Raw genomic sequence first — 16,321 nt, 5'->3', positions numbered from 1 at the left:
CTTGTTCTTAATTTAGACCAAAGCTATAATATTGAACGAAAACTAAGAAAGTTTTGGGTAAAAATCAACTATTGATGCTATATTTCAAAAAATTATTTTAAAACCGTAGAACCTACAAAGTAAGTATCTTCTAAACAGAGCATTATTTAACACTTTTGCGAAGATACAATTCCTCTATAAAGCCTCTGTAAAAAGTTAGATGAAGCGCCGCTCTAGCGACCATGTTCCAAACTACGTTCATCTAACTACACCAAGGTCTAGATACTTAGCATCAACTTTACTTCTATAACGTATACTCTATAACGTATACTTCTTTAACGTAATCACGACGAGTTATGAATTTATTCCACTTTTTTCAATTTCCGACCAAAGGGGACGGATATAGCGAAGTTGATAAATCGATTACCTTGTACGCAGCTCACCTGGGATCGCTTCCCAACTACGCATGTAGAGTTAGATTTTTTTTCTAAGGAGATTTTTCCGACTCTACAATCGAAGTAAAAAAAATCAGACCACTGTGTGGCGCTACCGTACCTCAATGAGGTATATATAGGTGTGGCAGAATACACGGTTTGATAGCGTTGGCAACCAAAAATATGTATACAATCCAGAAGCACAACGGGTCGACGTCATAGCGTTCACACGATTCAATGGGAGCGGAACGACCGGTATGACGAAAGCAAGTCGATTTATTCTGTGATCACTCACACCACTCATGTAAGATTCATCTTACGAATTCCAAAGTGCCCTCTTCGCCATATCTGTATATACTACATTGACCGTACCTGTCTAGCACAGTTGTGTGTAAAAGAGATGTGCACCGGTATTAAAAAAGACAACCCTGAGATTGTGGAGTGTCAATAAATTTTGGACACTGAACTCCTTATTCTACACTAGACTACAATTTGTTTAGCGTATTCCCAGAATATGCCAAGTGAACTAATTTAAACAGGTCTGAAAAATATTTGTGAAGCAGATGCCTTTGGTTTAATAGGAAAGAACGATGGGCATGCAGCGAAGGAGGTAATATTGAAGGAATCTCTCATCATTGATAACCGTATTATCGAAAAAAAAAATAGACTGATTACACATATTTTGGCGTCGACATCTTAGATCTTAGATTGCAATGGCGTCAGACTTCAATTTTCGTCATCTATTCGTGATTGATTGAGCCACTGGGCTCCCATGTCGTAAGTGGCGACCATAGCAGTAGCTTACGGTCATGGTTTTCCTGAAAACGTGAACTACCGTGACAGGACCTCAACGACACCTGCGGAGTCAGCAAATCTATTCTCGCCTTTCTTTCAAAGTGTGCTAAGTAATACCCCACCACCTTTGTCTGAATCGTACCTGAGTAGTCTGCCGACGTTCTCCTTGAATTTGCCTGTAACATCTTTCACCGAACGCGAAGTGTACACCAATCTACGTGGTGTTGACGGTTCAAAGGGACCAGGATCGGACGGAATACAACCATGTTTCGTCAAGTAATGCTCTTCATCGTTAGCTGTACCGATATCCATATGCTTTTCAATCGCTCTCTCGGTGAAAGTATTTTTCCCGCCAAGTGGAAGGAGGCTTTAATAACACCAATTCATAAAGCCGGTAACGTCCATGACGTCATAAATTACAGGGGAATTTCAATCCTGAGCTGCCTCCCAAAAGTTTTTGAAAGTATGCTGTTAGATATTCTCTACCCTGCAGTAAAACACATCATCACTACAGATCAGCATGGGTTTGTCAGAAAGCGCTCAACAACGACGAACTTAATGAGCTATGTGTCAACGCTGATTGATAAATTAGAGAAACGACAACAAATTGATGCAGTGTATGTAGATTTCTCCAAAGCCTTCGATTGCCTTCCTCATCAGCTAGCTGTTGAAAAGTTGAGGCGAATCGGATTTCCGGACTGGCTGACCAATTGGATCTTCTCGTACCTTACAAACCGCAGTGCATCTGTGCGACTTGGAACTGTACTTTCAGACCCATTCGACATCACATCGGGTGTACCTCAAGGGAGTCACCTTGGACCTCTTCTCTTCGTGCTCTTTGTGAATGACATTTGCAGCGAATTGACATCGTGTAAGGTGATGTACGCAGATGATCTGAAAATTTATCGCATCATAACAACTCTGGTAGATTGTTGTGCACTTCAGATGGACATAGATAGGATCATGAGTTGGTGTGATAGAAACAGAATGACTATAAACATTCAGAAATGCAACATAATCACATTCACACGAATACTCTCGCCAATTACGTTTGAGTATGCAGTGAGCGCTGCCCCAGTAAAACGAGTTTCATCAATCAAGGACCTTGGTGTTATACTTGACCGTAAGCTACGTTTCATCGAACACTTCAATGCAGTTACTGCTAAAGCCTTTGCAGTACTAGGACTCATCAAACGAAACACCCAACGACGTCTACTGCCTGAAGGCACTGTACTTCAGCAGTACGCAGCATTCTAGAGTATGGAGTTATCGTTTGGGCCCCGTATCACACCGTACACATTAATCGCATAGAACGGGTGCAAAAGAGCTTCGTCCGGTATGCCCTTCGACGGCTTCCATGGCGAAATCGATTTGAACTACCACCGTATTTGCTCTTATCAACCTGCCTACGCTACGAAACAGGAGAGTTTTTCTGCAGCGACTTTTTGTGTTCGATCTTCTCGCTGACAACATTGACTGCCCTCTGCTTCTCGCTAAGCTGGACTTCAACGTTCCTGGTAGGTCTCTGCGGAGAATGGACTTCTTTCGGCGCTCTACTCATCGCACGCAGTACGGCCAGAATAACCCGGTAGATGTTTGCTGTCAGCTCTTCAATAGCGTTTTTCATCATTTTGACTTTAACTTAAGTAGAGAAATGTTCAAATTGAAAATAGGTTTAAGTTAGTATAGTATTTCAGTCTGTACGAAAATTTATTAATTCGAAGACAATATATTAATTCATATGAAATATGTCAAGATAATGTGCCTATTCCAAGTGAACTGAGCATTGAAAAAGAAGAGAATGCAAACACCAAAAGGTTGCAAATCTAATGCAGTTTCTGCTCGAGGAGAAACCGACTCAGGTTCTTACTACAACTTTAAGTACGAATACGAAGGCAGAGACAGAAATTACGGGAAATATAATAAATTGAAAGACAAGCCAAAGGATAGTAATGCAAACATGTGATAACTCTGGGGGTCCGCAAGGGATGAAATTCCCAATGGTTTTTACCCGAAACTGTTTCGTTAAGTCAGCAAAACTTTTTATGTGATTACCTATTAATGAGGAAACATCTGACTGTATTGTAACATTACTTTGATGTTCACAATTCACGAAAGAACTTGGTGTTATCGAACTGAAACACCTGCTCCTCGAGTTAGTGTCGGTGAAATGTTATACAACGTCACGGTAAGGCTCTGGTGGCGGCTAACAACAGCTGTGGCTATGGTTCAAATATCTTAGCCAACAATTAATCCACTGGGTCCTTGCCCCCATGTCGTAAGAGGCGACTGAAAATAGGAGTCCTCAAGCCAAGGTGTTTCTCCGTTTTTCTTTTTTTTGGGGCAACTCAGATGTAAATTTAACAGGTACCGAATTGATGAAACACTTTAGTAGTCTAAATCTGCATATAGGAGAGCCCGGGGCTAGTTGGCTAGTTGGGGTAAGTTGGCGGAATCCCCTTTTCTCCGTTTCTATTAAACATAAAGCGTTGCCTCTCGTTGTGTACCTCAAGTAATGTGAAACACATTATCCGATGTGTTTTTGTTGCAAAACATTTTGTTTTGTTGAAATTGTGGGCGATATTGTGTTTTCGAGCATAAAAAGTAAATTTTCTAAATTTTAAATATTTTGTGGTATTTAGGGTGATTTTCAACCTATTTCCCGAATGATTATATTTTTCGATGGCGCGTGAAAAGAGCTTTCAATATCCGTATAGATATTATTTATCCACACACAAAAGTTTTAAATAGTTTTTAATAAAATATGCGGTTGGGGTAAGTTGGCGGTGTTGCACGCGGGGCAAGTTGGCGGTACTATTTACAGTGCAAAAAAGTCATCAAAAAATTTTATTTCTGGAATTCACTCCAAAGTAAGAAATTCTTTTTCTTGTGTATCTTGTAAATGTAGGAGACATTTATTCCGGCCAATTGCACGAAAAATTTCGAAAATTTGCTTTTGAATAGGGAGTATGCGTCAAAGTCAAAATGCTGGGGTATTGAAACTGAAATATAATAAGCAAATGTCGGTTAATATACAGTTTTCTCGAAAAGACATTCAGCACGTTCCAAAAGGAACCTTGAGGTAATTGAATCTCCATTTGATTGCTTAGTTTTTGGCATATCCTCACATACCGCCAACTTACCCCGGGGCCGGGGTAAATTGGCGGGTTTTCCGCGTTACATATTTTTGTCTCTAAAAAGGAGACAATGCATCAAACACTTTCAAAAGAAATCAAAGATGTTGCCAACAGTCTGCTCTTTCATGCCGCGTGTTCTATTTTGCAAGATCTACCTACATCAAAGCGGTAAAAATTGAAAACTGAAAACACCGCCAACTAGCCCCGGTCTCCCCTAGCTAATGTAGGACATCGCCCAACATTTCTACGAACGGGTAGAGAAGATGTGTTAGATGTAACTCTCTGCTCTGACGATATTACGCATGCGGTGGCAAACTGTCTCGTATCAACTCTACGAATAGGGCGACTAGGTTTCTTGGGTATCTTCCAACGATTGACACTCTAAGTGACTTGGACGAGGTCCCCGAGAAAATTCTCATGAATTCAAACATCATACAACCTCGTTAAAATACCATAAACATGGTCCGCGCCAAATTTTACAACTATGAAAACACCATGGTCTCAGAAACCCATAAATACACCAGAATATGGTTTTCAAATGGAATCTTCCGGGCCATGGTGATGATATTTTCATGGGTTGAAGCCTTGCTAAACGCTATCAAAACACTATGCAGTGGAGGTGAATTTGGACCAAGATCATGGAGGCATTATTGGCTTTTCGTTTGCTCGGGTCGTGAACAAAACAAACTAATTCATAGTAGCAGCATACCAAGAGGCTTGCCTGCTTCAAGTTATGCGTGCTTCTACAGAACCATCTTGGTGGAACATGTTCGACTCAAAAAGTTATGTAAAAGAGCTTGGAATCGTAGACACAAAGTTGGGTCGGATGTATGTAAGTTGACTCACAATGCATACAGAAATTCCCTTCGATCCTCTGAGCGAAGAGGTTGCACAAGTGTCTCATGTCTCAACGAGGCTAGTAGATTAAATAAGTTACTTTCGAAATCGAATGACTATCATGTCAGTTCTATTAGAACTGCTGATTGTCTGACAAAAATGTACTACACAACTGTCGTTTTGACACATACCTTCTAGGCTAGGATCAATCACTGACGACTAGTTCTTTTCAGGTAGTTTTGATTCTTGGGCATTTGCCCGTAGAATTGTAACAAATGATTCGATCCAATGGGCAATTGAAAGTTTTGCTCCGTGTAAGTCTCCGGGAAAAGATGGAAGTTCTACTTCAAAGAGGCTATGAACACTTCAAGCATATTTTGAAACAAGTTCTTGCTTGTATTCTTGCAAAAGGATACATACAATTAGCGTGGCGAGAAATAACTGTAAAATTCATTCCCAAAGGCTACCGCGTTATTCATGAGTAGGCAAAAAGTTTTAGACCGATCAGTCTGACCTTCTTCCTTCTCAAATCAGTGAGACGTTTAATGCGGGCGTCTGGTGTCACGCTGAGCCACATAAGAGCGTTCTAAGATTAGACGTCCAACAATTTCCACGGCGAACACGATAACTGTTGATAAAATTGTCTGACACAGGAAATTAAATAAGGTTTGTAAAGCTTGGATTTGTAGTTACTCGATGAACCAAAAACAAATAGGAAAAAGTTCGAGTTTCGGGAAATGGCTTCATGAAAACCGAAAAATCTTATATTTTACTGTAAAATTCACTCACTTTGCTTCAAAATAAAGTGAACAAAACATCTTTTCTTCGGTTTTCTGTAGTTCATCGACAGGCTACACATATTGTGCATTCTCATAAAAAATCAAGTCAATTCGTTGATTATTTTTTGAGTTATCGTATTCGCCAATTTGAAACACACTATTAACCCATTCATGCCCATGTGGACAACAACGTTTTTAAACAGCTAGAACTTTTGATTGAGGCGAGATTTGCTCACACAAACAAGTAATGTGACTATTGCCTTTAATTTGAGTACTAACAGTTACAAGGATCAGCTCTAGAACTGAAGTTATTGCATATAGTCTGATTGGATTCCGATGGAGTAGTGCTGCCAGGGACAGTTTACGTTGATGACGGAAAATGATTTTTTCATATATCTGCGTTATGGTGCAATATTATTGAAAACTGATAAAACTTATTAATTTAGACTGTCGTTGGCTACGTTTTCCACGTAATTGGACTATTGTAATTATTCTAGGAGAATTGTATTGAGCCTTAGAAGGTAAAAATTGACCAGCTTCTAACACTGCCATGGAAGCACCTATCTTTAGGAAAATAAGCTTTTCGTGTTTCTTGATCCAACCGTTTTCAAGAAAAAATAGTTTTGAAAACTTACATGCACTAAAAAAATGTTGGACATGAAAGGGTTAAAGGGTGTCCCATATCAAATTGCATCACGGAAAAACGCTGTAGAAAATGACCCATTGGGAATTTTCTCATGAAAATTTGAGTAGAAGTAGTTTAGAGTGTATATTTATCCAGATGTCAGTATTGCATGGATTTTTAAGAATCTTTGTCTGGTTTCACCTAGAATTCATTAAAGGGACCTTCTCCTGTATTCGGCGGAAAATCTTCGAACTTCTACTTTTGATCTCTTATTCGTTATTTATCGGTAATTAGAAAATGATTAAATTACATATTTAATTAAAATTTTTCACATGTTACGAAAAAAGTAGCAAAATGGAAATGTAATAAATTTAAACAAAAACATAAAGAACATTCAATGGAGGTAGAATTTAAAGAGAGAAACACCACAAAAAAGAACACACGAAGAAAAAATAATAAATAGATGAAATGCAACAAAACAAGACAGCTATAACATGACATTTAAATGTAATGGAAAAAGAAATAGCAAGATGAAACAGATTGAATAATTGAAACAATCAAATTAAACGAAGGAAATAAAACAAGAAATTATACAAACATTGAAAAAATAGAAAAATATGGCAAAATGTGTAAAATAGTGAAAAACGGGTAAGTAACAAAATGGAAAATAAAACATCATGAACATGGAATACAGTAAAAAAGGCAAACGAAAGAAAAATGAACAAACTACAAAAATATAAAAAAGACTACGATAAACAAATATACAAATTAACAAAATTGATCTACCGAGTTAGACGTAAAAAACAATTATACAAAATGAAATATAAAAATTAGAACCAATTGAAAAAAATGGAAAGCATGGAAACAAAAAATGGGGATATGTTAAAAATGTTTCAAAATAGAAGAAATGATGAAGTACCTACAAGACAATAGTGAAATCATAGAAAACATTTAAAATCAAAATGGTTTAAATGAGTGAAAATGAAAATACTAGAAGAAATGGAAAAACAGGAATATTATCATAAAGAAAAACAAGAGAAAATTTAAAAAATGAATGGGTTAAAAAAATAAATCTATATATAGTAAATATGGAATAAATTCAAAATTTGAAGAAATAAACGAAAACATTCAACAAAACGCAAAAAGATAAAAAAATAATAGAAAAAAATATTCAAATGAAAAAAAAAGAAATGGAAAACATGGAATCCAAAACTATTTTAATGGAAAAAAGGGAAAATACTAAAGATAATGATACCAATAAACAAAAGTGGGAAAATATTGAAAATAATCCATACAAAAGAAAAGCATAAATTTTACAACACGAAAAAAATTAAAGCAAAATAAATAGAAAAAAAAAAGATTTTAAGCGAATGAGAGTACTCTAAAATGAAAAATATGGAAAAAGACGGATAGAGAAATACTAAAATAAGTTTATTGGAGGATAGGAAAAAGTACAAAGAAATAAGAAAAAATAAAATTTTTGGTTAAATAAATTCAATACATTTAATGAAATCAATTAAACAAACAAATACAAAAGAAACGAATGAAACGTTAGATAAAATGAAAAAAATGAAAAAATATGAAAAGATGAAACGAATGGAAAAAAGGGATAAATACAAAAAATGTGACAAATTTTAAAAAGGAAGCAAATATGGTAAAAATAGAAAAAGGAAAATATGGGACAAAATATGCAAAAAAATAAAATAAGATTTCACGAAGAAAATAAGAAGTATAAACTATAGATGAAATGGAGAAAGAAACAAAAAAGCAACTATGAAACAAGAGAAAAAATCCTATACATTCCTTTTGTTGGAAATGTAAAAATTGAAAAATTCATCAAACTGTGAATACGAAAATTTACTATGGGTCGTTTTCTTCGTGAATTTTCATGTTATTTCTTGATTTGAGGAGTTATTCAGAATTCGTTTCACAAATCCTATTTGACCAGTTGAGTGTTCTAAAAGAAGCTTGCTGAGGTTTCTTCTTCTTTCTACTAGATTCTTTTGTGATCTATTTAGCAGCCACGATCGATTGAAATAAGTAGAAATAGAAGTCACACAGATAAAAAATTGCAATTGAACTAATGATTAAAAACACTGTTTTTTGAAACCCATCCACAGATTGAAATTTTCGAAACAATTAGTAAAATACGGATCAAGATCAGTTTCGAAAGCGCAGAACTTCCAACTTTAACTAAGTCAATTTTTTAAATAGTTAAATCCATGCGATAATTGTTGTAAAGTATGACATAGAAATTAAATTCAGTCTTTTAATGCATAGTTTACGAGAAAAGATCTTATCATTTTACCCACTGCGCGTAATAATCGTTTTTGAATTCTATGTTTCCAAGTTTTCTTTTGATTAGCCTTCCGTGCAGTATAAACTTTATAATGTAATGTACGACTAACTTTATGATAGAAATCGGTGGAGGGGCATAGCGTAGTTGGTAAATCGATTGCCTTGTACGCAGCTCACTTCGGTTCGATTCCCAACCCCGCGCATTGTGTTAGAGATTTTTCCAAGAGAGATTTCTCTAACCCGAAAAGAGGCGAATGACCCTAATGTTAAACCCTCTATAATCAAAGTAAAAAAAATGATAGAAATTGGAGAAAATTAAATCATACCAATACAGTGAAGACCCGTTTTTATCAGATATTGACAAAATCAGGACATATATTTTTCTTTCTTTTTAATAAATCGAAGCTCTTAAAATATTCTTCTTTAGTCCCTAGATATAGCATCATAAACCTTTCTGACTATTTAGTTTAATTTTACTTTAAGGGGGTCTGACAGTGCAAAAGTTAAAAAAAATTATTTTTTTTTTAATTTTTCGGATCTTTGAGATAAGAAAAATATGCTTGAAAGGATTTATCCGAATTCAATTTGATTCGTCTACTAGAGCCCATCAAACTACCTAATAAAATCGGGGGCTGATAAGTCGAGTCTTCACTGCATTGAAACTCTAATTGAATTTTCAAATAAATTGTTATTGAAATAATATTTGACAGAATCATTCTTTCTGCTCAAAGTCCGGGCCCCTCTCCTCTTGGCGGTCCTGCCTATACGTATATTTTAAATAATGAAAACTTAAATTTGATCTTTGAATACATATTTTGGAGTCCAGATTATTGCGAATATCCTAATTGAAAATTGGAACTATTCTCCCAACGACCGAGTGCTCGGAATGAAAGTTGTCCTGCACAAGTAAAGCCTGATTTAAATAATCTTTCTTTTTCATTCCCCGCCCAATCAGTGTGAATAAATCCAAAATAAATTTAACAATTTAGCTTACTTAGTACGAACTCACCTTTAAACTTGGGAAACCAATTCCAACGACGAAGTTCGCCATCCAGTTGACCAGCACCGCGATGGCCATCGCGCTTGGCCGCGGTCCCTGGCTGAACAGCTCGGCAGTGATCATCCACGGGATCGAACCCGGTCCGACGGCGAAGAACACCACGAACCCCAGCGTTGACACCACCGACAGGTAGGACATCCAGTCGATCATTTCCTGCACGTAACCAAAAAACTCCTAAACTATGCGTGTAATAGTCCGTTGCGTTCCCGCATTTTAAAGGCTTTTTCTGAGGGGTAGGATTGTTTAGTTCGTTTCCTTGTGATTTCATTTTTTCTTTGTCTTTTTTTTTCAAGACGGTTAGTAGTTTATTTCTTGTTAGTAAACTAAAAATGAGAAACTGTTGGTTGAAATTAATAGAGAAAAATACCACAACCCATAACAGAAAGGATAAATTAATCGAACAGAACTAATTGGTTAGTAATCGTTTTAGTAGCGCGGATCACGTCTTCGGTCCGTTCCCATTCCCATTCCAATACGATAAAGATTTCAGGAAAATTTAAGATTTTTTTTCACTAAAATAAACTAAAATTTGTTACTTATAGCTACAGAGAGAACTGATTGTAGGATGCTTCATTTTCGTCGGATCAGTCGTGACTTGACTTTCATTGAAGTATGGGGGTTCGGTTTTTTTCGATTGAAAAACAGGTGGCCTATAGGTAAAATTAGAAGCATATTTTCAAAATACTCAACTTGACTGCTAAGACTAAAGTTTCGTTCAGTAGGATATCGAAACATTCTGGCTCGCTGACGTTTGGCAGCCATTTGTACAGGCGCCATCAATCAAGTGGATCGTTTTCGTTGGCAACACTGCTGTCAGTTTGAAGCGTGCTTTTGGCCCAGCTTGTGGCGCTGTGGTTGTGTTGTGATCTGAAGCCAAAAGCAAATGCTAAATATTTACACGGTCTATTTTCGGTGGGATCTTCGTGAGTGATTGTGTACTGGAATTGCACTGTTGGAGCATCAGCGTGGGACATAGTGTTGCCAACCTCAGCAACTGCTGACGCCCGGGAGGCGATGCACTTGAGAGGATCGTCGCACTGATTGATGACCCCTGGCGAACCGAACGCTTCGGAAAATGTGAAGTACTGTTTTTGGATTGCTGAATTGATTGTTTTTTTTCGCTGTGAAGGGCGGTGATTAATGGTATTTTGAGAGAGCAAAGAGAGCAGACTAATTTGATTGTTTGGGTATCTGTAGTGGTGGTTGTGAACAAAAAAATGTTGTCGAACTGAAATCCAAACGGAAATAATATATTTTACCAAACGAGTGTAAGTGGTGGGATGGGCAACGAAACATAAAGGAACATAAATTGAATCCACAAACTGAATGCTCCGATTTTTTTGGTTGTACTCCACAAAGCCACTCGGATTATGGGGTTAATTTATGGCTTTTCCTCCAAGAGCTGATGACTCGTAGTTTATGTAACTGAATAATCCGGAGGCTCCGGGCCAGCTGGTATGGTTCGGCGGTCATTCGATTGATTTAATTAATTTAATCGAAGTGGCACGCCAAAATGAGATTAATTCGGAATGACCCGTGTACAATTTAATGGCGGAAAAAAAGTACACTCAACTCTTTTTTACAGGTTTATTGTTATCAATTTATATTTGCCTTCATTTTTGAGTTATCAAGTTCTCAATGTGGGTTTATACGTGACATGTATCCGCCGCGTAAAACAGACTTGGGTGTAATGAAAAAGAATAATAATCTGTCGCCGGACGGAGGCCTCTTCCTGCCAGCTAGTGGGACGAGTGGTTCGAAAAGAAAACAAATTCGGCAGTGGAAAATGATAAATGACAATCAGTGCGCTGTGAGTGGCATTCGACGGCAAGGCTTTTAATTGCTGGATTGTTGAGAATTATGTGTGGGAAGTAGTATATTCCGAACAAAAAATCAATGCCTAAAATATAACGATGCTCATCCTTGGAATGAAGATATACATATACGGCTTTTTAAAAATGGATCTAGTAATACACTACGGCTTAATTGATATAGTTTATAGTTTTTTGCTTAAAATACAATAAAAATTTTTTGTAGAGAACATTGGTGAAGGGGAGGGTTGTGTTAAATTATTTTTCTCCACGCCACCATGAGGATTTTGAACGACTTTTGACAATTTCTTAAGGTTGAACAGAGAAAGCGCAAAAGTCGAAAACGAAAAAAGTAGTTTTTCCACACCGTGTGTTTGGTCTTCATAAAAATCAATCAGCAGTACTGTAACAACATTTTTAATAAGCTGATTGATTTTTATGAAGATTTAACACACGGTGTGCAGAAAAACAGCTTTTTTTCGTTTTCGATTTTTGCCCACTCTCTGTCCAACCTTAACCCTCTGATCAAAAAAATGGAATGCATCCGAGAAGATTAAATAGCCGTACGCGACTAAAATCACAAATCTTTCTGTTCAAGATTTGCGGCCGACTGCATGAAATCAACGGGAATCAATCACGAAAAAGCTTCGGTCGGATTTTTTTTAATTCGGTTTACTTTCCAACTATCGGAAAAATGGCCTCTATCTCTATAGTATGGAATGACATAAACCAATTGAATCTTAATCCGCTAGGTCACAAATGTTTCCTCGGTATTTGACAAAGTTTTGAGGAGATGCTTTGTTCGCTTGAAACAGCTCAATACGAATGATAATAGACCTATATTTTAAACTTTTCATCATTTTAGTGTTGGGTTGGTGCACCATACTGCAGTCTCTTGTCGAGAGAGGCTGCGAATTTTCACTTTTTCTGTGAAAATTTACGCTTTAGAAGATTTTTCAAAACGTTTTGACGTAGGACTTACGTCTTTCTTTACTATACTGGGTGTCATTTCAAAATTTTCAAAACGGATGCGTTACGTACAGTTTGAACTCTAATAACTTTTCTCCTACTCAAGGAATTACTAATTTTGTTTCATAAATCGAAAGGAAAACGTTCAACGCTTGCTATTGATACCTTGTTTGCTATGTAAAACTTGTTTAAAAAGTTCAAAAACTACTTTTAATGCGAATCAACATTAATGCTAAAACCTATAAATATGGGTGTCACAGTTTTTCTCAAAGCCAGACGTGTGTAAGCCACAGAGCAGAACACACGTACGTGTGCTGCTCAACGAGAAGCTGCATTTTGACCACCAACCAAATCATAGCTACTGCCTTATCGCTGCCAACCAAGAACAGTCGTCGCCCTGCGTGAAATTCATTGCTCTCAGAAGTGGACAGAGTTACTAATTCGCAAGCTGCTCTTCCAGTGCCTGGTCCGTGAGATTGCACAGAATTTCAAAACCTACTCTTCCGGAGCTCAGCCGTAATGGCCCTTTAAGAAGCCAGCGAGGCCTACCTGGTTAGTTTGTTGGAAAATACCAATCTGTGCGCTATCCATGCCAAGCGAATAATCATCATGCCGAGCGGGAAACGGCGAAATAATATTCACAACAAACGGTCCTTATTAGGACCACAAAATCGTTCTCAGAAGAATTACAATTGAAATTTCCATTTCGTGCTTTGGAAAATAACTTCCCTCTTATCGGGTTAGTTATTTTCTATAACAATATCCGAAAAATGTGCGATAAAACCAATAAACTGACCAATTGGACGGAAGCAATAAAATACCTACAACAATTTGAGTCAGAAAAGTGATATTAACGGAAAAATGCTTCGATCGTTTCTAAGTGTTTGGCAGCTGAAGTTGCCGATTTGTTTTCCAACGTCAATTATTTGCGCTGTGCTGTACGGAACAGATTTTTGCGCGATTTGTTGGGAAATAATTAAAACAATTGTGTAGTAGATTCCGAAGATTTTACCGTAAATTTTGATAGAAATGATTTTGTAAAAGCATTAATTAGCCGTGCTTTGAATGGTGGTTTTTGCAAATCTTTCTAGAACATTAGTGAATGTGGAATGATGAAAATATTTTCATTTGTCGCACAAAGGGATGGACTACCATCTGCACTAAGAAGTTTATAAAAGAGATCGCATTCCGATATACAATGCTCATTCGATGTGAGCTGCGAAAGGGGAATGTTCGTGTATGTACGCATCTGGTGTATGTAATCGTCTGGTATCACCAAAAATAGTTATCTGCAAACCGTTCTTATTAGGATGAAAATATAATGGAGAAAGAATTTATTTAGAAAGCTCCTTTTAATAACTTGGATTGAGTTTGCGCCTGTCAAGTCTGCTGTACTTTATCAATGACACATATAAACCAATGTTTATCGAATTAATCTACAATGCAAATCTTACTAGAACATTAGTGAATGTGGCAACCCTGCTACTAAGCGAATGCCACGCCAAAACGAATGATGAAAATATTTTCATTTGTCGCACAAAGGGATGGACTACCATCTGCACTAAGAAGTTTATAAAAGAGATCGCATTCCGACATACAATGCTCATTCGATGTGAGCTGCGAAAGGGGAATGTTCGTGTATGTACGCAGCAGAAGCGAATTCGGGCAAGGTTCGAATCGTTAGCAAGGATTCTCGTCTGGTATCACCAAACATAGTTATCTACAAACCGTTCTTTTTAGGATGAAAACATAATGGAGAAAGAATTGAATTAGAAAGTTCCATTTAATAAGTTTGCGCCTGTCAATTCTTGTATACATTTACCAGTGATTCATATAAGCAAATGTTTATCAAATTAATCTACAAACCCGAAGGTTTTTGCAAGTCCTAGAAAATCAGTGAATGTGGCAATCTCATTCGACATGAAATTTCCAGTAAACATTCATTCAAAAAGTGCATTGGCTCAAATTATCCATGAATGTCATATGATATGCCCAAGTTTAGTCCTACGTCAACACCGCGGTTACGTCCCGGACATTACCCACTCCTAGTTTTTTGCTTATTGATGCATGCACTATTGTCCTACATGTTCCAAAACAATAATCGCTTCGAGCTCTCGAGCGGAGTACATCATTTCGCTCTTTCTGTGCGTTTAGTCGGTGCTCAATTATATCAGCCTTTTTGTTTCAGTGAAGGTTTGATTGCCGGTGTCTCGGCCTGTGGTACAGAATAGACACCCACTGTTCTCGCCGGTATAAGGGATCTACTGATCGATCTCTTGTACCAGCGAGAACAATGGTTGTCTATTCTGTACTATCGTCGAGACGCCGACAATCAGGGTGGTTTGTTCGTGCAGTGTTAGAATTACACAATAGAGCCAGCTGTACTGGTAGGGCGTCGTTGGAATACCGTCGTTAAGCTAAGTGATTCCTTGTCTTTACTGTTTCGATGGTTCCCTCTCCGGATGGTCAAATGGAAGTTGAATGGGGGTTCAACTTCTAAGCCCCCTTACGATACCCAGAACTCTCAACTGGTTTATTTGTGGTCCTCTTTCGATCCAAGACTAAATCGTGGAATCTTCTGCAGATTTCTAAAGACCTGACAGAACGGTTCTCGGCTATGACCGAAATTTCAAAGGACCACTCGGACAAGGTAAGGGTTTCGTTAGTTAACTCAAAGCAGGCAAACGATAGCGCTTGTTGCGAGCACTTTACGCAAGACTACAATGTGTAGATTCCATCTGTAAGGGTAGAAATTGAAGGCGTCGTTAGCGATGAGAGTTTTACATGCGAGGATCTGTTGCAGTACGATGTTGACTGTTATGGAGACTGCTTACTTCAGCCGGTGAAAATACTGGATTGCAAGCGTTTGAATCCAGTAGTAGTCACGGGATATGGTTCGAAAACATACCCCCAATTAAACTCTTATTATTTTTGCTGGATTCGTTTCGTCGAACTACATCCTCTTGCACAAGGTTCGTCTGCTTGTCCGTCTGTTCGAACCACAGGTCATGAATTGCACTTGTAAACAATTGGGCCACATTGTCACACATTGTGTCAATAAGATCTGCTGTGGAAAATGCTGCGAGAATTGTGTGGATGATTGGTGCAGTAGGAATGCTGAAAAATATCCCTACTGTGGAGAGCTTCTGTATGATCTCTCGGCAAGTCCCACGTACAAACTACGGGGGATAAACACATATGTTTCCTTGCGGGGCGTTCGAAGCGTTCTTTGGCAGAAATGTTGAAGGAAGCTACTCCACCATCCTCGACGAACAGGAACATTTCCTCTCTTCCTTGTAAAGGCCAGAAGCTGTTCCTTGACGGGGATCCGAAAGTGACATCTCTTGAAAGTGTTGTAACCAAAACGGAGCTAGTAGCTCCTGGTCTTGGAGGATTAAAAAGGAGCTCTTAGCGCTTACCGAAACACTAAAAACTCGAAGGGTTTTCATTGGATATTAGAGTACGTTTTACGTCCGATGGCTGCCAGGTGGTCCGCCTCGCAGTTGCCTCTTATGTCACTGTGGCCGGGAATCAATGCTAATGTGGTCAGAGTGTCCCAGGATGCTTCAATTACCTATACGTAAGAATGCCTGGAGG

General features: G+C 37.8%; 1 protein-coding gene across 22 annotated transcripts in view; it reads right to left on the bottom strand.

Moving 5' to 3' along the window:
- LOC131693700 (glucose transporter type 1) overlaps positions 1–16,321 on the bottom strand; it is a 704,006-nt gene that overhangs the window by 82,488 nt on the left and 605,197 nt on the right. For 20 of the 22 annotated variants that reach the window (XR_009306301.1, XR_009306302.1, XM_058981755.1 and 17 more), the window contains one exon: positions 9,894–10,118. Coding sequence is in view for 20 of the 22 variants with exons in the window: in XM_058981755.1 (XP_058837738.1) it covers positions 9,894–10,118 (225 nt within the window). In the remaining 2 variants the exon portion in view is untranslated. The remainder of the gene's footprint in view (positions 1–9,893; positions 10,119–16,321) is intronic. The other 2 variants (XM_058981756.1, XM_058981758.1) reach the window with 1 other exon arrangement.

This window comes from Topomyia yanbarensis, chromosome 3 (genome assembly GCF_030247195.1).
Source record: "Topomyia yanbarensis strain Yona2022 chromosome 3, ASM3024719v1, whole genome shotgun sequence".
NCBI lineage: Eukaryota > Metazoa > Arthropoda > Insecta > Diptera > Culicidae > Topomyia > Topomyia yanbarensis.
This window is presented reverse-complemented; position numbering and strand designations above follow the sequence as displayed.